The 22,142-nt window shown below is 32.4% G+C and overlaps 1 protein-coding gene across 4 annotated transcripts in view; it reads right to left on the bottom strand.

Moving 5' to 3' along the window:
- The window catches only part of TNK1 (tyrosine kinase, non-receptor), a 35,822-nt gene that overhangs the window by 3,841 nt on the left and 9,839 nt on the right, over positions 1-22,142 (bottom strand). For 2 of the 4 annotated variants that reach the window (XM_051211257.1, XM_051211255.1), the window contains 9 exons: positions 21,208-21,611; positions 18,542-18,815; positions 16,800-16,995; positions 15,237-15,342; positions 12,175-12,614; positions 9,878-10,287; positions 7,953-8,511; positions 5,005-5,090; positions 1,395-1,425 (listed from right to left, as the gene is read on the bottom strand). In XM_051211257.1, coding sequence (XP_051073247.1) covers positions 1,395-1,425; positions 5,005-5,090; positions 7,953-8,511; positions 9,878-10,287; positions 12,175-12,614; positions 15,237-15,342; positions 16,800-16,995; positions 18,542-18,815; positions 21,208-21,611 — 2,506 coding nt within the window. Of the gene's footprint in view, positions 1-1,394; positions 2,974-3,650; positions 4,062-4,438; positions 4,462-5,004; positions 5,091-7,952; positions 8,900-9,877; positions 10,288-12,174; positions 12,615-15,236; positions 15,343-16,799; positions 16,996-18,541; positions 18,816-21,207; positions 21,612-22,142 lie in introns of those variants that run through there. The other 2 variants (XM_051211254.1, XM_051211256.1) reach the window with 2 other exon arrangements.

Below are 22,142 nucleotides of genomic sequence, written 5' to 3'. Positions count from 1 at the left end.
GAAAAAGCAGAGAGGTGGTCAGTGTAGGACATGGTGTCGCGGTACGAAAGAAAGCTGTACAGAACTGTCTTTACGACTACGTGGTTGGATTTTGGTGCGAAGTTCATTCATCTATTTAGCTAGGTAGCGTTTTGGAATTTTAGCTGATCTCAATTCGTGATGAAAATCTTAAATCCTAACCGTCATTTAGTCTTAGCTGGTAGGTGGACATTCTCAGGGTCACTTTAGAGTCGCTCAAACGTTGTCAATAAATCATAGTCTCATAGATCCGAATATTATTGTATATTTAAAATATTAAAAAAACTATTATATTTGTAAACCGTAAAAAGATTAACTGAGTTGAGAGAAAAATCTGGTTGAATTTAGATTAAACATAATTCATAAGATTGATATCATATTTTTCGATGATGATCATTAAATTTAAGTCACCATAAAATCTGTAAGTTGATAGTCCATATGTTGTGAAAGAAAAAACTGTAAAAGTTGAGACGTATAGGTTTTTCTGATAAGTTATCTTTTCTTCAGGTATATTCTGTTAGCAATCAGTGTAAATCTCACTATTTCCCCTCTCTAACTTTATTTATTTATTCGAATCAAACATTTTATGAGCTCATTAACTCTATCTGAATCTTTGCTTGCTACATCATCATACACATGTATTGATCCTTAATCACACTCTTATGTATAAAGATGTCAATATCTGTAATAATTTGAATTTCAAATAATTTAGGTTGTAAGCAGCTGATGAGAACCTAACGAAATAAAATGAATTCATATTATTCTGCATCAACCTTTGTTCTTGCTCTCTTTAAAATAATAAAGAGAACTATGTGTATAAATTTGAAGTCATTCCACTTATTAATTAATATTAAAAACAAGTATTAAATTACCAAAATCTTTACAAACCCTTCTGATAATAATCATCTCACTAGTGATTGGCATCAAGAGGCATTTGCTGGAGTTCTAGTGAGAAGCTATGACCAGTGGGGATCAACCGGGTCCGTTGTGAGATAGTAACTCACTGAAGACGATGGTACAATTTCGTGGATTGGTTGAAGTAAGACATTAACAATGTTGGATGACTGCTTAGTGATCTAAAGGCTAAGCGTTCGCGCGCGAAACCGAAGATCTCTAGTTCGAATCCCGCGGGCGGGATCGTGTATGCTTTAATTGCTTCATGAATCCAACCACTAAACTACTAAAATCTCCATAAAACCCTCTTCTAATAAATATCTAGTTAATCAAAATTAACAAAAATGGAACCAACATGCAATTAGTATGTATAGGTATGATGTATACATTTCAAAAGTTTATATTGATAAGTACGTAAACAGATTATGTAAAATATAATTATATGTATGACTTAATTTTTATTTCTTAGAAAAACAGACTACCTGAAGTAATATTATTTTCTGAGAGAGAAACCTAGACAGAAATAAAACAAGAAAAACAAATCAAATTAGATGATTATCTCACAATAAACAACATTCTGAAAATGAGTACAATCTGAAATTGATTTGATAAATGGAGAAAATAATTTGTCTGCATATTATAACTCACAGTTTGTTTTTAATGAATAGTTATCTCTGTAATAATTCACAATCCCAGTAGTAACACACAATACTAATAAGAAGGATGCATTCAGTAGCAGCAATTATAATCAGTTTGGAAAGATTATAATCTTCGTTTCATAATTAGATCATAATTCACCGTTATTCACGCTTACATTACAATTTTTGCCTGTCTATGTTTATTTTACTCCACTGTACTAATATATGCTATGAATTACAGCTAAAAAAGCTTAACTTTTACCATGGAAAAACCGTACGTGACATTAATTTTAAACAAAACTAGAAAATAGTAGAAAAAATCACTGAATCGTAAACGAATGACTGAAATCGGTAATGTCGGGGCTAGATGTAACTAATTATTTCCAATGCATAGTGTGTTATGTCCTATGGCCCATCAAATAGTGAACAGTAGTGAACATAAATTTGCCTCATTTTCCAAATCCTTTATTTCATTTAGATATTCAATGGTTCACATATTGATTCACTTATATAATTTATTGTTTAGTTACTAATTACTTTGATACATAAGTAAATAATTAACAACACGAGTACATATTAGTTTTGATAGCATTTTAATTTGTGAACTATGAAGAAACACACTAAGTCGATTTCCATAAAGAGTTGTGACTTAAACGACACGTCATAATGTCTTGTTACATGAATTAATTAGCGCCCCATCTATCAAGAATTCAACCAATAAAGTGGTTAAAAAATACGTACATTTCTGGTTGAATAGCACTAAAAAGTCAGGGAAAATCCAGAAAATAATTCGGCCAATAAGGACATTTTAGAAGTTCACATAAGGAATCAAGGGAATGAGTGGTAATGTTTTTCTTGATCCTGATCGGAAAATTATTGAATATATCAAGAATTTTAGCAACTTTGCCTAAAATATCAAGGTCACCCAGGATATTATAAATACTGCAGTTTTTCTGTACATATTGAGACCTATGAAGTAAGGTTTGTTTTATGTTTTCCGCCTGTTATTCCATTGAGTTTTAAAAGTAGGAGACTTTTGTGGACTAGAACGCTTCTAGGAAGCCAGTGTTCAGGCATTTAAGTACAACATATCAGACAATTATTAAACACACATGTACACAAACAATAAAGTGGCGAAAAAGTAAAATTTTCCAATCAAATCAATGTTATACAAACACAAGTTTTTTATATATTAGTAGAAACCAAAAAAAAATCATACTTAGGGAACGAAATAATGATCTGGATCAAAAACCGTAACGAATAGAAAAAAGGCAAGAATAAAAGTGCAATGTAGATTCGAAAGTCCCAACAATACTCACCCAGTCTAAAATTCAACTCATTGTTATGAAATTAAAAAAAGATGACAAACAATACAGGCAGTTCAATGTGATAGTTTTCGTTTGAAAACTGAAAGCAAGTGACACTAAATAGATATTGATGATATAAAGTAAAAAAAACACCATACTAGCAATGAGAACAAGAACCAGTTTGGCAAATTATGTTTTATATATATATATATATATATATATATATATATATATATATATATATATATATATATATGGTCTGAATAGCTAGAAAATAGGTAACCAGACTGTCAGTACACATGAAAAGTAATTGAAGTGTTTTCTGAACTATCTAGTAGTCTAAATAGTCATCGAATTATATTTTAAAGGAGTCCTGTATGGAATAAAGACTTTGGAAACATTTATAATGATATAAATGATCGTATTTTAGTTTTGCATAATAATAATATAGTAATAACATCGAAATAAATATTATGCCATAATATTTAATAGTTTATATTTGAATTTAATATACTAAGTAACATAAAATAATTAAGGGTTAACACTTGATTTAACTGTTCAAACCTTACTTAAGTATAACAAGTAATTTTTAATAAAATGTTAAGACATTGATATTCAGTTGTGTCATGATATTCACATTATGAGATTAACATTCGACTGTGTTTTTATGAGATGAATAAAGCTGAGTATGATACGAATATACAAATTTCACTTGAAAATTACAACAGCAATACAATTGAAAAAAAAAACTTTTTAAACAGATGTATTTTGAATAAAAATGAAAACTGTTAACTTATGACCGCTGTCTAATATCATGTGGGAAAAACAGTTGAAATCTGTCGACGCTAGGTTCTTATCAATGCTCTATTCAGTGGCTTCTCGTCCTGCCCTTGTCATTGAATCCAGAACACAGTAATCAGTCTTCACTTTACAAATATTATATTTCATACATACGTAGTTTACAGACATATCATACTATAAGATGGAAAATAACAACTACATATGATCAAGCCAACAAAGTGGCTGCGAGTGCAGAAGACTGTGAATAATAAACTGGCAGCAGATTAAGAATAGTAAATCATATAGCGAAAACGTATGATAAAAGGGATATGAATATGTGGTAATCTAGTTTCTGAATAATTATATATAAATATTGATAGTCCATAAATTAGTCCTGGAAGTTATCATCCCTTTAATCTTCATCCTGACATTTAAAAAAAAACAAGAACTGATGATACAAAAAAGCTAAGTGAATAATTTCATAAAAATTGATACAAGATAAAAATCAAAGACAATACAATTATTAAACAGTATTTATACAAACTGAAATAGTAAAGTTAACTAAGCAACTACAATAATCATTATTAGTTAAAAATCATTGGATAGTTAGCTGCTTAATAATACAGAATTAAGTGATTATTATTTTTCTTATAAATATTTGAAAATATTATTGATGAGAAATACTTATGAAGGTTGGCAAGCAAAGAAAAAAGAGCACCGGTTAAAAGCAAAGAAAATATGATAAAATAATCATTAATTATACACTTGTATATGTATGTTAATAAACAGTAAATAACTTACACGACTACAGATATTTAACGAATCTGATTTTGAAATGTTATTTAAGCAAAATAAATACAAGTATATATAGGTACAGCACAATGAAATATAAGTAAATAAAGCGATGTAAATAAAATAGTAGCAAAATGATAGCCCAGCAATAAAGATATTTATAGTTTACATTACGAACTGATATTTATCACACTAATAGGAATGAATGATGTTTATTCAATATGACTAGTCGATCAAAGTTAGAAATATAAATTACCAAATGGTTACGCAACATCTCTTCTAACTATTGATTATGATAATCACGCGGACCACAATTCAGGTAATCTGAACTTGCCGACATGACTCAGTTCAAAAGTTGATTAGTTCATAAACAGATAACTCCTACTCGTTGGGACGCTCCTAACTTTGGTCTAATCAAAACTAGCTAGCACTCGTCATAGAATGGATAATCCTAAAAAGTTAAATCATTTACTCACAACCATAATGTAAAGTTTAAATATACATATACTTGTCAAATTGTGATATTTTCTTACAACAGTGATCAACAATATTATCTTACAATATATTAAGCTTACCGTAACAGAATTAGTGAATTTATCATTTGTCGAATTAAAAAAGCTAGGATTTGAATTCAGAGCTTCTGATGAGTTAGTAAGAAGACCTAAGAAGACACAAAAATAACAATAACTAAAGATGGAAATAAAGTAAAGTGGTTATATTTGCATATGAAACACATTTTTTATAATATTTAATTAGTCTAATTACGAATACAAAAATTGGATATTAACGATTATTCCATAATAGTTGAAAAATGAACAAACAGAAAAGATCGATTATTGCATACAGAATTTACTTGCAAACCCAATAATTCACAAGACTGAAACTCTCTTTTGAGTTTCTGCAACGATAGTAGTTTGTAATATAATGCATTATATGTCGATCGTTGAGCTGATCTCGGAGGTTGTCAAGTCAGTAAAACATGCCTCCATCTATATGCCTCCAGTTGGATAGGAAGATTTGTCAAAGTATATACGTAACAGATGGTTATTATTATCAATCAGCTTCTTTGGAATACTATGACCTGATACTGCCCAGGTACCCAAAACGAAGAAGATGGTTTGGTTAGGAGACCACACCAACAGCCTTCGACTTAAGGGTCTGATCCACAAAGCAGTGGATCAACGTCAGGAGATGCAGTCCCATGGTAGCCGATCACCAGTGATTGGTTCATACGCCATTTGTTCCCTCAGGATAGTGGGGCCCATCTGCACCATTGGTTTGGAATTGGGGTTCTCCAACTCCCCTAGGTGAACCCTCCGTGACCATCAACCCGGTTAAAGTGCCGGACATTCGCTTTTCGTCCTCTCAGTTTCATAAACAACACCCCCCCACCGCGAGAAGGCAGTGAGCAGTATGCACGTGGCTATGTGAGAGTATTTCGAAAGGGAGAGCTGGCTCTCCCACCGTCGGCCTTACCGGGACATTTTGGATGTTATTTAGATGATGAACTATATATTTTCATCTCAACTTAACGATAATCACTGTTATTCTCAGAATGGGTTTTGTGGAGAGTTTTAGAAATTTCACAGGTTGAAACCATGAGTCAATCGGAGCTAGACCACCATGGAAAACCTGGAAGCACTAGACGGCCGTTTCGTCCTAGTATGGGACTCCTCAGCAGTGCCCATCCACGACCCCGCACCCAGCGGGGTTCGAACCCAGGACCTACTGGCTTCGCGCGCGAGCACTTAACCACTAGACCACTGAGCCGGCATCCAACGGTGTTAATGTCTAACTTCAACCAATCCACGAAGTTGCGCCACCGTACACCATTGTCTTCAGTGATAATATATTCCTTATGGTTTATGAATTTTCTCCTTTAATAGTTAATTGTTTATTTAAAATTATTCAGTCGAATTTCATAAAGGAACTAATGAAATCTATATATACAATTGTACAGCATTGAAAATGAATTCATTGAAAAATATTCCTTTACCGAATAAAATATTTTTTATGACCAAATGGGTATATTTAATTTAATATAATTAAATAAAATAATCCACGTGTTTTTAAATTCTATTTGCCAGATCAAAATTAATATGAGTAGAAAAGAAAAATATACCACAGTTACTACTTAAAATGTTTTTTTACGCCTGTTACTCCTAATGAAGCATAGGCCGCTGACCAGCATTTTTCTGGTTAGCGTTTTTTTAGCGAGTTAGTTTTCTACAGGATGGAGTCGCTAACCTCATGCCGAACCCTCCTCCTTTATTCGGGCTTGGGACCGACAGTAGCCTTTCGGAGAGACTCCAGGCGGAGTTACTTAAAATGTTAATTTACATATATTTTTTATCAGTATTTATAAGTCTTTTATCAATTATTAGACAATTCAAAGAAGGATTCTTTAGTCATCATTGTATTTTCGCACACCTATTGCACATTCAATTCTGCCAACATTACTATAAATAAAATTAAGCCGAGCAAAGACCTACTATAGCAGAAGCCTCGGAATCAGTAGGAATCAACCAAGATTCGCAAATACAACGAGTAGAAAACTAACTCCATCACACTTGATGAAGAAACTCTGAAACAGATGGAAACTTTCACGTACCTGGAAAGCATCATCGATGAACAAGGAGAATCTGATGAAGACGTAAGAGCATGGATAGGCAAAGTAAAGGCCGCATTCCTACAGTTGAAGAACATATGAAATGCAAAACAACTGTCAACCAACACCAAAATCAAAAACTTCAATATGAACGTCGAAACAGTTCTATTGTACGGAGCTGACACGTGAAGAACTACCACAACCATAATAAAAAAGCAAAAGTATTTATAAACAATTGTCTACGAAGGATACTCAATGTCTGTTGATCGGACACCATCGGCAACAACCTACTGTGGGAAAGAACAAACCAGCTTGAAAATGAAGAGGAAATTAGGAAAATTTGCTTCAGGTGGATAGGATAAACATTGAGGAAATCACCTAACTGTATCACGAGGTAAGCACTAACTTGGAATCCTGATGGGAAACAGAAAAGAGGAAGACCAAAGAACACACTGCGTCGAGAATTGAAGGCAAATATAAGAAGGATGAATAGCAACTGGAAAGGATTCTCCGCGAGAGAGTTCGATGGGGAATGCTGGTGGGCGTCCTATGCTCCTCCATGAGGGGTAACAGGTGTAAGTAAATAAGCAAAAACTTGATATTATCAGAACAGACAATAAATACTAACGATTAAAATTATATATATAGTGTACTATCGATAAAATCTGAGTATACCTGGAGTATTTTTAAATATACAGAAAGAAACTGATCAAATGGAAAAAGAACAATTTCCGACAATAAAAGTGATTTCCGTTAATCGCATACAAATGTAACGAATAAGTAAACTCGAAGCTTAGCTAATTGTTTAAGCTTAGAAGTATATTACGTGATTTTACGGAAATCCAAAAGAAAATGGTACTCTTTCGCATGATGATAAAATGCTCACGAAATAACAGAAAATACGAATAAACTCACATGATCTAACAAGTAATTCATTTTCTAATCTAGTAGTGCAATGATCAACATTTTGTTTAGTTGAAAATACTGGACTACTAACAGTTGGTGTTTGATGTGAGATAATATTATTATCATAATTATTATTATTGTTGTTATCGAACACCATATCTAAAACGTCTAATTCGGTTTTATGGTTTAGATTATTAACAGTGGTATCAATCTTATCGACGCACTGGGAATGTTGTTTAATATTTAACTTATTAAAATCAAAAGGATTATCAGAAAAATTAACTGAATTTGTTTGTTTTGCTGATTGATTAACACTGAAATTCAAAGAAGAAGGAAAAGGAAAAGATGTACAGTATGATCTTTGCATGTTAACTTGAGGATGAAAAGGATCATAACAATATCGATTTTGAGTGTTATAATTGAGCTGTGAAGAAACATTATAATTCATTTGTAAAAATGGATTTGATGAATAATTGATTGTAGACGGGGATACAGTTCTAGGTATAAATACAGAAGAATAAGGAGTAGGCTTAATGATCGATGGAATGTAAATTGGGGCGGTAGGAACCTAAACAATAAAACAAAAATAGGTAATTAACAGAGTTAAGTGCAAGTAAAATGGAAGTACGAAAAATTAACACAATATTACACATGTTAAAGTATCGGCAATGTTTTTTTAGTTACTTTCAAACTGGAGACTGATTACCTGTTAACCTATATGTCTATAGAGATTGATGTACAAATGCAACATATATTTCAATAAATAGAAACAAAGAAAACTAAGATCGCGTTTCCATCAAATTTGTATAATTAATACCAACGTTATAAACTGGTTTTATCATCATTGTTACAAAGAAAGTAATGAGAACCACTTAAAGGCCTCGGTGAGATGGAATGTAATAGAGCTACAGATTTTTTTTCAACTTACAGTTTGTAATTTATGAGTTTCAGATTTTAATATCTATGATATAGGATAAAATCTATAGCAGTCGAATACCGACCATACAGAAATTTAAATATCACTAAAAATAATGAAGAACTGTTTCAATACTTCACAGTTTCAAATTAACGAATACAACGAAGTAAACACATAAAGATTTGTGAGTAACAGCAGAGGGAATTATTATTCAATTGACCAAGATGTAATAAGTTAAAACCTTATTATGCATTTTGGTTGAGGGTTGTTTTAGTAATTCTGGATACTTAATAAATAATCCCATACAGTGTATTAATTGAAATAAAATCAATACTGATAGTATTATGACTCTAATATGATGTGTAAGTAAGGTATTAATTAACTAAAGTGAGAGTGACCTACAAAATTGGTTACATTTAATCGCTTATGACATCCAAACATGTATATTTCTCTGTAATGAAGTTATAGCGATTAGTCCCCTTTATAAATTTCGATGGAACAATCAGAAGACGGCGTTGATGTGGATAAATAAGTCAAATGTAAGCACTTTACATTATCAAATGGATGAAGTCTATCCTACTGGGCAGCTGTATTTCCTTTTGAAATCCGCTTCATTAGTGGTTTAAGTCAATTGTTCCGTCATGTGACCAACCATCACTGTACATCATCTACCAATTGAGATTCTAACAATTGAAAATCCATTCATCACATGAGAGGATCAAACATCGATTTCATATCCCTGGTTCAAAAGATATTTTTCATATTTAACAGTCGGAAACTGAATTGACATTGAAATGTGATTAACAACTGTGTTACAAACAGTGACACAACTAATCAACTGAAAACAAAATAGTTTGAATTACGATGAGAATTTTCAGTCCGCTTTTCTATTTATTTCTATCTAACAACACCGACCAATTAACCAAGGTTAGACTAGAGATAATCAAAATAAACTAAGGAACAGACTTCCAAATGATTACTTTGTCAATAACAATTGAAAAAGAACAAGAAAACTTACCGTAATACGATATCTGGGGATAAATGCTGACGGATCTGGTACAGGACTGTAAAGATCAATTAAAGGTGGTGCTGATGGTTGGCAATCAAAATCTTTGGCACTGATAGAAGAAACTTCATCTAATAAATTGTCAAGCGAAAATGAATGTTTTTTCGAAGGAGTTATACTTTCAGAAATTGATGATATATTGTGTTTTTCAACTTGATGACTATTACTCATTGTACTAATGTCAGATTTATTAGGATTATTATCTTTATCAGACAAATGTTTAACATTATCTTTAAATTTTGTAGATTGTACAGAAGCATCAGAAGACTTTTTGTTGTTAACGTCATCTGCAAAGATGACAGTCTCGTTTTCTTCCGGTCCAGGAGGTGGTGGCAACATTGTTATGGGATTATAAATACAAACTACAGAAAATGAAAAGAGAATAACATAATGACCAGAAGGAATACGGTCGTGAATTCAACTACTATATACCCCCACAGTAAACGGGATCACTGAACTAATGATAATAATAATGCCCTACACATAGACAATAACACAAAAGACCTGTTATCCTAACACTTATTGGTACATGCCGATTCTCCTATGCTCCAATGCCCAATTATTAGAACTCGAAAAGATATATGGTGGTATGAATTAGTTACAAGATATACCGTTAGTAGAGAAACACAAACTGTTCATAAATAGATCATTTACAGTGTAAAACTGAGTAATAGGTGTATGATTAATGAATCATAATTTGTGAACGCGGAAAGATCTATGAATATTTGATGATTTAAATCAAAAATTACGATAAGAGCAATCTGAAAACACCATAAAACAAAATATTTTATACATAGACAATTAAAATAATAATAGCTCAAAGTAGTATAGTTATAAAAGTTCCATCTTTGTTACTTATCTGCCGATTGTCTAATAAATACTATTTTCATTTATTGAGATCATTGACCGATCAATGTTAGACCATCATTGAAAACCTGGAAGCATTATACAGTCAGTCAGTCAGTAACAACGTAGAACTTCGTACGTACGTACATCAGTTCGAGTTGCCACACCATATTAGCACACAGATATAGTGGTCGATTCAAATCCCGTAGTAGTAGAGGTAATAAGAGTATAAGCAGTAATCAGGAAAATTAGTGTTTGGAGATGTTATTTAAAGAGTATAATACAGTGAAATAAATTTGGGAAGAGAAAAAAAGAGACAAGGAGGAATAAGGATATCAAAATTTGGGAGAACACAAAGAGTGTATGCACCTGCGCTATTGCAAACGATTTTGAGCCATGTCATTCAGGGTCTCTAACCACCGGTTGCTATCATCTCGCGGTCCCCAACCAGGTAGTCTACACCGTTTCATTCTAGTATGGGACTCCTCAGCAGTGTACATTCACAATCCTGCAGTCAAGACTCGAATACAAGACCTAAGGTCTCGTGTGCGAACGCTTAAACTACAGACTACTAAGCCGGAATTCAACGGTGTTGTTGTCTAATCTCAACTAATCAACGACATTGCGCGACTATCTTCCATTGCAAATCTTAAAATAATTCAAAACTTGTGTATCTTTTTCCTAGTTGGGTTTAGGTATTAACTGGTTAAAATAATATGTTAAATGTATGATACTGTTATCTAGTTTCTCAAAATGATTGATATCTAAAAAGATTGAGTGCTTTTAACCCATTACAATTATTTTATTATGAACAAACTTTTACGGATGCTAAAATTCTAGAAGTAGACAAATTAAGCATACAACTTTGATAATATCCTTTCAATTATCATTAAAAATTTATTTTTTATCGTCAGTGGATTACTGACAGATTTCAAAAATGTAGCTTATATGCAAATACTGACTATGAGTTCTAATTACTGAGATCCCTTGAGAATTTCTCACGACTCTTCTGAAACTGGGAAATGGCTAAAAATACATACGTCAATCAGTGTCCAATATAAAATCCCTGGAATTCTAGAAGAATAGACTTTTCCACATCCTGATTGCATAATTACCGATATAATTATTAATTTTATTATAATTTTAGAAGCCTTTAAGTTAACAACAGTTTGTTTTCTATTCAGAACTCAAGTGAAGAACTTATTTGGATGACTAAGAAGCTGTTAGAAGATCAGTGTCAACCAGATATATCACTTACAGAACGTCAGGACATTACGTTTATGAATGAAAGTAAATGAAATATGAAGATAATTCGAAACATAAAGCTAAGAAAAATGAAATGATATTAAACAGAATTAACTTACACTGACGACAAAAATATTCAAAACATTAGTGAAATTTACCTTCATGGTCATTGTAGCCATTTGCAACATAGTTGGCAACTGACTTTCTATGACTGTTTATTAACTCAGATTTGGGACATTTTCGTAATTCCACATTATAAGCATTTAATCCTACAGTTGAATTAGGTGTCTTATCAAGAATTCTTCGCTCATCTTCCTCTCCTTCATTATTATTATTATTATTATTATCATCGTCATATTTATCCAAATCTGGTGCATCTGAAAGTGATAAGTTAGTGAACAGACATCCATAAGACGAAGAATACGAATCCATAGTACGGCATATTGATTCATTTTCTACATCATTAAATGTAGAAGTTCCAATCAATAGTGAATTATCATCAAATGGTAAGAGATTGTGATTTGAACAATTGAATAAGTTTTTAGTTTTTATTTCATTACATTTTTCATCAATAGGAGTAGGAGACCGGTCACAATAACTAGACGAATTAGAAGAATGAAACATTTTAGACACGTAAACTCATACAAAGAGAGATTATTAAATAACAATACAAACTTGAAAGAAAATGATCATAAAAATAATACTTATTTTTTCCGAAAGTAATCTACACTACTTAAAAAGAAAAAAAACTCTATTACAGTCAAAATTTGATCAACTTTTGGAATCCAGTTATGGACCAGTACTATGCGTATATTTTTATCGAATAATTGTTAAATAAATAAACTACTCATATTCATGTTCCTCTTACTATGAGCCTTGACTTATGAACTATTATTAGACGATTTACCATTCTTGAATAATGCCCTGTCTATTAATCACTACCTCCCACATTCACAGCCACATTTGGCCAAATCTTGTACAAATATTGTTTCCTATTTTATAGTACGATGTGGTCTGTTTGACTGGTATATAAACCCCGTATGTTTGAAATAAATGATTCATATCTCAAAGGTTGAGATTGGTGTTATGGACTTCACTAGCTGGGCTAGGCAGGAAGCAGGACCGATAAGTATTCTAGACTGTTTGTACGGGTTATACGCGTCACTGGTCCGATCGATAAGTCACTGCTCTCTAATTGGAGGCATCGTTGAGTTATACATTAGCAGGGAGCACAGGCCACAAGTTATAACGACATTCAATTAAATTATAGATTCTTTAAAATTTCGATCACAGTAATCAACAAATAATAATTTAAAAATTAATTACAAAAACCATAAGTATTCTAATAAATTACATTACAAAATACATTATTACAAAGAATTTATATATATAATTACAATATAAACCACTGTGTAAATGAATGAAAAAAAGGAGAATTCAGTGAAGAAAATTTTCTTCTCGAGGAAATCATTTACGTAAGTCGTATGTTTGTGTTATATCCGAGCGAAGATTAAATCACGAGTAACTTCTGAAACATATTAATTGACTAATATAATCTATACATACTTATGGTATAACTATTCAATAATTAGATCATGTATATTTATATTCCTATTGTTATAAGCTTCATTTTGACCTGTAATTTATTACCATACGATTTACTGTTCTTAAGCTATGTTCAGTTTATTGACTACTGCCTCTCACGTTCACAGTCACTTTTTGGCTTTATTGTGTACAAATGTTATTTCCTATTTTACGGTGCGTTGCGGCCTGTTTGGTTGATATATAAACCCAGTATGTTTGAAATAAATGATTCGATCCGCATATTGGAAGCTGGGATTGGTGTTCTGGACTCAGGTGGACGGGTTAGGCGGACATAGGGCCAAAAAGGACGCTAGACTGCCCATACCGGTCGAACGTCATTGGTTTGGCACAGTGCTAAGATTGTATAAGTCGTATTTTGATTGGTAGATAAATCACGTGATAAAAAGCCTGACATAAAGTCACAACGGTTTATATATTTATAACTATTTGATACATATTTATGGTAAATATTGATTGATCTTAACATGACTTTTGTAATGTTATACAGAAGTGTTGGAGTGCGTATACTAAGGTTGATGGAAGCCATAGCTATATGGAAATTCAACGCTATTTTATGTATTCAAAAACAGTTTGTTCTCTCTTTAAACCTAACCTGATAATATTGAAATTAGAAATTAGCACCATTGGATCCCGACTCAGTGGTCTAGAAGTTAAATATTCGTGCGTGGGACTGAAGGTTCTGAACTCGAGTCCCGCGTGCGGGATTGTGGATGTGCACTGCTTAGTTGTCCTATATTAGGACGAAACAGTATTCCAGTGCTTCCAGGTTTTTAATGGTGGTTTAGTTTAGATTGACTCGAGTATTCAATTGGTAATATTAGCTTATTGTCCAGTGTGATGAGGATTCACATCGTTTTTTCATATTATTTTCTTTATCATCTTTGTTTCTTCTTACTCACTATTTGCCTAGTTGACCTTTTCTTTTCATATATAAATGTTTTTAAAAACTATATGTGTGATCAGGTTGTTCGAAATGTATTACGGCAATATATCACATAGTTCTGATAATCGTCTTCTTAATACATGATCAAAGTAAATGATTTCGTCGAAAAGAGAATTTTCTTCCCTGAATTCTCTTTATTTCAATTCAACGACCAATATAGTTTAAATGAAATGTATGCTGTTTTTATTATGTTCATATAATTTATTACTCAATTATGAAATAGCTAGTTGATATACTTCATAATGAAGTATTAGCAATTCACTTTGACTCCATTCTATTATTTCAATTTAGGTGCAAATTACTGTATTAGTTTGGATATTTGTCAATCATTCCAGGAACTGAACCTATCATAAACACACTTACTGGAACAGATACAAAAATCCTATCAGTGTGAGGAAGTAATATGAATGAAATCAGCGCTAAAAGTGACTTTTATCGTGATGAAATGTGGTTAAAGTCAACTCAATACTTTTTTATCCAAATTGAACTAGTTGAGAATTTTAGTAACGAGAACAAAGAACAAAATATGTTGAGATTTGACATGGTAATGAGAATTTAAAGTGTAGGGATGATGGATTTTTAAAAATGCAATTGAAAAAAAATATTTGAGACTAACAGACAATCTTTGGCATTATTAATCCTTAGATAATTAATTCAGCTTAGTATACTTACGTATGCGATATGTTGTACTGTAATAAACTCGATTCTGTTTGATTTTTATTAATATGTTCATTATGTGACAAAGAATCACGACGCGACGATTGATTTATATCATCAACTACATTGAGAGAAAAGAACAAAAAATGAATTCAGTTAGGCGAGAAAATCATCTTTATTTAAAGTTAAATTTAGCGCGAAATATTGTAATGTGTCCCACCATTAGGACTACCTAGTTGATTAACTTGCGTGACAAAAAAAATACCTGTCGAACTTATTTAATGTTTATCTTATGTAGCAAGTACATGTAAAATGTATGTAGAATACATTTGGATATGGTTTTGTGCAGCAAGATTCAAACTTAAATTTCTCCAGTTGACACGATATAGGTGAGTATACACATCATGTGTTTGTGCTCATAAACCATTTCAAAATCAAACAACAGGTTAGAGATTGTAAGCGAGGCATACTATTAGAGGAAGTTAGCGTTGCATTCATAGAAGGTCTCAGTTTACATAAACTTGTTTAAGTCTAAAGACATATTTGTTATTTCTGTACATTACTATTCGAATTGGCAATCAAACTAGTGATTATTAAAATATCTTCATTCGTGTAGTTGGTTTGGTGTACCATAAGAAGTGTATAACTTAATTGAATAGGGCACTGGGGTATAATACTAGTTCAGAATGATTATCATGAAAATAAACATTGTTCATTAGCTTTAAATTAGTTATATTCTGATGCCCGCGATGACGTTATCGTGAAACAAAAAAAACAGCCATAAAATGATATATATTCTTCTACAGAATTGTCATAGCTAGTATAAAGAATGTTATATGTAATGTGTTCAACGTGAAAATTTTCTTTCACTTTCCTATTTAAGATACTTAACAGTAGAAGATGAACTAATGTACACAGTGAAAAGTAACACTGTAAACTTTAGGTGAAAACAAAAATAAAGCAATTTGTAGTCTTATTGAAAGTTCTTGATAATATGAATGTTTATCAATTCTGACAAACTATATCAAGCATTTAGCTTGATGATATTTTCACGGTAATATTTACTTTTGTGAAAATTTTATTTAAAATAATCTCAGTGACTAAAATTTAAATAGTTCCAATGTTTCATCTAGCAAACTTGTCTGGAACATTCTTCGATCATTTTGATTATTACACAGAAGAAGTCCAGACAAGTTTGCCTGATGAAACGTTGGAATTATTTAAATGTTAATTACTGAGATTATTTCAAATAGAATTTTAATACAGTTTCTATTAAACGATTCGTTTAAATATTGACAAATCTTCGTATAAACAATGAATTTCATTTTACAGTTTAAATACTAAACGAACAAAACTAATCATTAAAATATACAGTTAAAAGATATTCATTTCTGACAGTATCAGCTATATTCTCCTGTTAAGTTTACCTTATAATAGCATAAACGAATATGATTTGTATAAAGAATCAAAATTCCAGACATCAGTTAAAGAAATATTAAGAAAAGCAGAATAAAATGCATCCAGCATATTGATTATTCAAGTGAATGTTCTATGTGGACATAGACAAGCATAACTTACATGTCTGTGTAGTGTTTTGACAAAGTTGAACAATACCATGTGGAAATGAGCCTATTTCACCAGTCCGTCTATTTTGACCACGCCACCAAAATTCACGGGGTTTTCCGTCAATAATAATAACAATATCACCTGCTTCTAAGCCTAAACGATCAGCTTCATCAAGATTTTGAGTTGCCATGACGATAGTTGGACGAATCTATCATTTTTGTCACAAATATAAAGAATTACAAACAAATGGTTAAAAAACACAAAATCATATCCAAACAACGAATCTTACTTACATTTCATAATGAAAGAATTCGAAATAGCGAAGTGAGTATTCTTATATTTTTAATTTTCCTGGATTCGAACAATGCAAGGTAAGAGGAAACTCACAAACTGAACATTAGCAGATTACAAGCAGTACTCAGAATAGATTGAAATACAAGGTCAATTATACGGAAGTTTATTTCATCGTAATATATAAATGCTTAGTGTGAACAATTATTGACAAAAAGCACACTACTAAATTAAAATGTGTGAAGACTGAAAGCTCTCAGTTTCTCTCAATCAATACACCATTAAACAGTTGTTTATAAAACGGTAATGATTTTACTGACGTTTGGGGGAACGAATCGGCTAACACATAAAATAATTGTTACGATAAAATAAAATATTCTCAGTATGAGCTTGTAGAGATTATTGAATTTCATTAAAATCATGAACCGATCAATGCTAGACCATCACTGAAAACTTAGACAGCCGTTTTGATATAGTATGGGACTCCTCGACAGCTCGCACCCATGATCTTATACGTGGGAATCGAACACAGGAAATTCGGTCTCGCTAAATATCTAGACCACTGAGCCGGCATCCAACAGTGTTAATGTCTAATCTCAACTAACCAACGAGATTACACGACCATCTTCCATCGTCTTCGTTTGGTAAGTGCCTCACACCCGATACGGATTAACTTCACTGGTAATGGTTCCTCACTAGAGACAGGAGATCATAGGTCAGATTCCTGCATGAGGGACCGTAGATGTGTACAGTTGAGAAGTCCCATACTAGGGCGAAACGGCTATACAAAGCTCCCAGGTTTTCAATGGCGGTATAACTTGGATTAGTCCATGATTTCAATGAAAATGGAGCATTTTGAATCCTGATTAAAAATTTAGACCGATTTATAAGAACTGTTATTTTGGCACTGTTACTAAACAAGGTATATTACTTTGGTAGAAACCATTCTGAATTGAATTGACCATTACATTGTTGAGGCTAACCAGTAATAGTAGAGTGGTCGTATCAACTAACCAACTAACTAACTAACTAACGGAGTAGTAACTGCTGTATGCTATTCCAAGTGATAAATTAAAGATACAAACATATAAACATTGTACTTCAGTTAATTTGTGGATCACCATACAATCCTACTACAAACCTGCAACTACTGTCAACTTGAATAATGATAATTAGATTGTAGGTTTAGCTTTAATGCTTTGTTGAACTATTGTTGAATGGAGAACTGATTGGTAACCGATTTCCAGATCATGGAGATAATAGTTAACAAGTTAGAAGTTGAGGTTTCAATATTGTTACACGATAAGTAGATATGGGGGCATTAAAGACCTTTCAAAGTTATGAGTAGCATCAAAAATGTAGATTATTTGTTGTATTTTTTTTACCACAGTATATATTGCCAATTGAAACAGCAATCAATAAAGACTCATAAGTTTTGCAGTACATTGCAGGATAAATTTTACCTGATCTAATCTTTCGGCGAGGTAGGAAAAGGTCGGTCGACGATACGGTTCAGCTCTCCAACAAGCTAACATTATCTGGTATAAACGACGTGGACAGGTAAATCGGGGCCATGCCAACCTACGACCAGAATCTAAGAGCTCTAACAAACGCACAGGAGTAAGACCCGACCAAGGATCTGCACCACCGGTCCACATTTCCCAGAATGTAACACCTAGACTCCAAACATCACTTGCTTCAGAAAAGGTTCGTTTATGCAAAGATTCTGGAGCGGACCTAGAGATACAACAAAACACAAAAAATCTACTTATAGCTATGTAAAATTTAAATACCTTGCAGTGAATTAAGGGCGATAAGAGCTTTTTGCCGTAGTTCCTCTTAGGATAAAATGTGCACGTCATTCAGATGTACAATAGAAACGCTGTAAGACAGAAATCACATTGATCTGAAGTGCATAGTTACTAATAAGGTGTTTTTCGTGTTCTCGTCAAGGGAAATTACTGACTTCCTAAACATTTAAAAAGCGCAACAATAACAAGAAGGCTACTACCAATAATAATAATAATAAATAATAATAATAATAACAGAGGACCCTACAGTTTATCAGCTACTTCACGCAGATCGATTACAACTCATAGCTCTTGTTGTGATAATCACAGTTGTTACATTCTCCAATTTAATGTTGTTTGGACACGTCACTTGACTCATCTCAAGTGAGAACAAAAATTAAGAGGTAGCAATATATATTTTAGTAAACCGGAACAAAAAAAGTAGTATAAGGACTGAAATTTACATGGGGATCTTCTTACATCTCGACTCATCCTCTGACTCTGGTTAATTGAAAAATGGACGAATCAACTTCTGCCTATTTGCGACCAAGCTAGGCATGCAGTAGTCAGGAATCTATCGTACTAAAATCATCATTTAGTTCGATGTGATCTAATAAATGTTTATATAATCCTAAATTCTGAAACTTTAAATATGATAACAATTGAGTACGAAGTACCAAGACGCCAAACGTAGCCTTGAGATTGCTTAATATAACTACAGTTTCAGTGTGTTTTAATTGAAACAGTTGGTTTCTATCAATGAACATAGACTATATTAGCCTTTGGATAGATTAGGTTAAATCGGAAGACAGCTAACACTCTGTTTAGTGTTGGGAGATTATTAAAAAAATTTATAAAGTCAGCTGGATCATTGAGAATGTCGTAGTTACAGTATGCTAACACAAATAACTTCTATCCTACAGTTATCACTGTTATAAATCAAATCATGCTATTGTCCTCCTACTTACGTTTATTTCTAGTGCATTCTAAGACAGATTACTTGTGATCAAAGTGGTCAAAAAGTTTGAGATTAGCATAAAATAATTTTTAATAATATCAGTCGATTCACTTAGCTACTGTTTTTATTAGCATTATCTATTTTACTAGGTTTTCCATAAATGTTTGTGAATCACAGTAAGTTACAACAAATGCATTGCCAACCATAAGATATAATATTTATATATTTATGTTGTAAATATCTCTTTCGTTGCACAGGCAATTCAGTGGTAACGTTTCAGACTGTGAAGTTGGGCTACGTGGGTTTGGATTTAATTGTGAACATTAATTCTTTCAATATTGTAGGTATGCCTTGTTGACGAGTGACAACTAACGCGAAAACTACGTCTTATAGCATTTCCTACTGATTAGCTCCAACCACATAACACATCGTATGATGTCTGTTTCCATCACAGAGTCTAAATTAAAAAGTATGACGAAAACGATTTCTTGCTTAAAAATAGGTAGTTAACAATGTGAAGAGAATTATTTATTTTATTTACTCATTTAAACACATAAACATTGGTAAAAGGAGGCACCAAATAGATATGTGCCACATAAATCATTCAATTTGTGTGAGGGCTGGGATACTGTCCGGGTGCCAAAAACGAAGTAGGTGGTTTTTTTAGGAGACCACACCAACAGCCTTCGACTTAAAGGTCTGATCCACAAGGCAGTGGATCAACGTCAGGAGATGCAGTCCCATGGTAGCCGATCACCAATGATCGGTTCACACGCCATTTGTTCCCTCAGGATAGTGGGGCCCATGTACACCATTGGTTTGGAATCGGGGTTTTCCAACTCCTCTAGGTGGATCCTCCGTGACCATCAACCCGGTTAAAGTGCCGGATGTTCGCTTTTCGTCATCTCAATTTCGTAAACAACAATAATGCAGCGAGAAGGCAGTGAGTAGGACTTCCCTGGCAGTGGTTGGTATGCACGTGGCCGTGTAAGAGCATTTCCAAAGGGAGAGCTGGCTCTCCCTACTGTCAGCCTTACCAGGGCATTAGGGAACAAAAATGAATTATAAACATGTGATTTCAGTCCTAACAAGATGAAGTTTAGACAAATATTAGCTTGGGATTCGATATACAAATAAATATTACTTTGACCTTCATTTACTATTATTGGTCTCGGCTTTGGTTTGTTATTGAATTATACTTCAAAAAGTGCTTAGAGCTATGTTTAATTGTATGGTGTCTGCCTATCTGTCTATCCACTTAATCTTATTGAATAAAATTTTCCTTGTTAATGATGTGATTTTTAATGTATAGTCGGGAAGAACTTAATATATTTGGATAGCACATTATAATAGTGATCACGATTATGAGTTAATTACTTACCAGGCAAATGGAATTTTCTGTTCTGAACATCCAGTATAAATTGGTTCATTTGATTCATTTTCATTTAATATTTTCTTATTTACTGTACATGATTCTAACGATCGAACTAAACCAAAATCAGCTATTTTAATTTGAGGATATTCATTTTTTGAAATTGATGAAAGTAAAATATTTCTAGCTGCTAAATCGCGATGAACTAGTCCTTGAGATGTTAAATAAGCCATACCATGAACAATTTGAATAGCCATATCCCATAATGAATCAATTTGAAGAGCACGAGGTACAGATGGGAAATGTGCTCTTACTTCATTTGTTTTATTATAAGAATTATTATTATTATTGGCACATATAGATTGAGCTCTTAAATGTAATAATAAACTGCCTAATGGTGCTAATTCAGTTACCTGAAATAAAAGTATCACGAATGAAATTTCATTATATATATATATATATATATATATATATATATATATATATATATATATATATATATATAAACAAAAATGGTGGTATAGATGACATTCAATATGTATGAGATGTTAAGAACAATGCATAAACTAACTGCTCTCAAAACATTTTCTTAATACGGCCACATAGATTGTAATTCTTAGCTATATAATGATCAAAATAAGTGATACATGAATCATAATAGCTATGATGCGATATGATGACCAAAGTCATAGTTGACTGAAGTGTGAGTGACCTAAAAAAATTTATTTCCTCTAATCGCTTATAACATTTATTCTTATTCTTATGTTAATGTTTTATATATAAGCATGTTGTTTAACGGAAAGGAAATTTTGTCCCATTGTAGTGAACAAGAACACGGGTGGGGACAGTCGAATGTATTTAGCACAAAATTACAGACTATCTCAATAAAATCTGAATACCATAAAGTCAATCGTCAATTTGCAAAATATCAATGCATCATATCA

The sequence above is a fragment of the Schistosoma haematobium genome, chromosome 1 (assembly GCF_000699445.3).
Source record: "Schistosoma haematobium chromosome 1, whole genome shotgun sequence".
NCBI classification, from domain to species: domain Eukaryota; kingdom Metazoa; phylum Platyhelminthes; class Trematoda; order Strigeidida; family Schistosomatidae; genus Schistosoma; species Schistosoma haematobium.
Note: the sequence above shows the minus strand (reverse complement) of the source record. Positions and strands in the feature narration are given on the sequence as shown.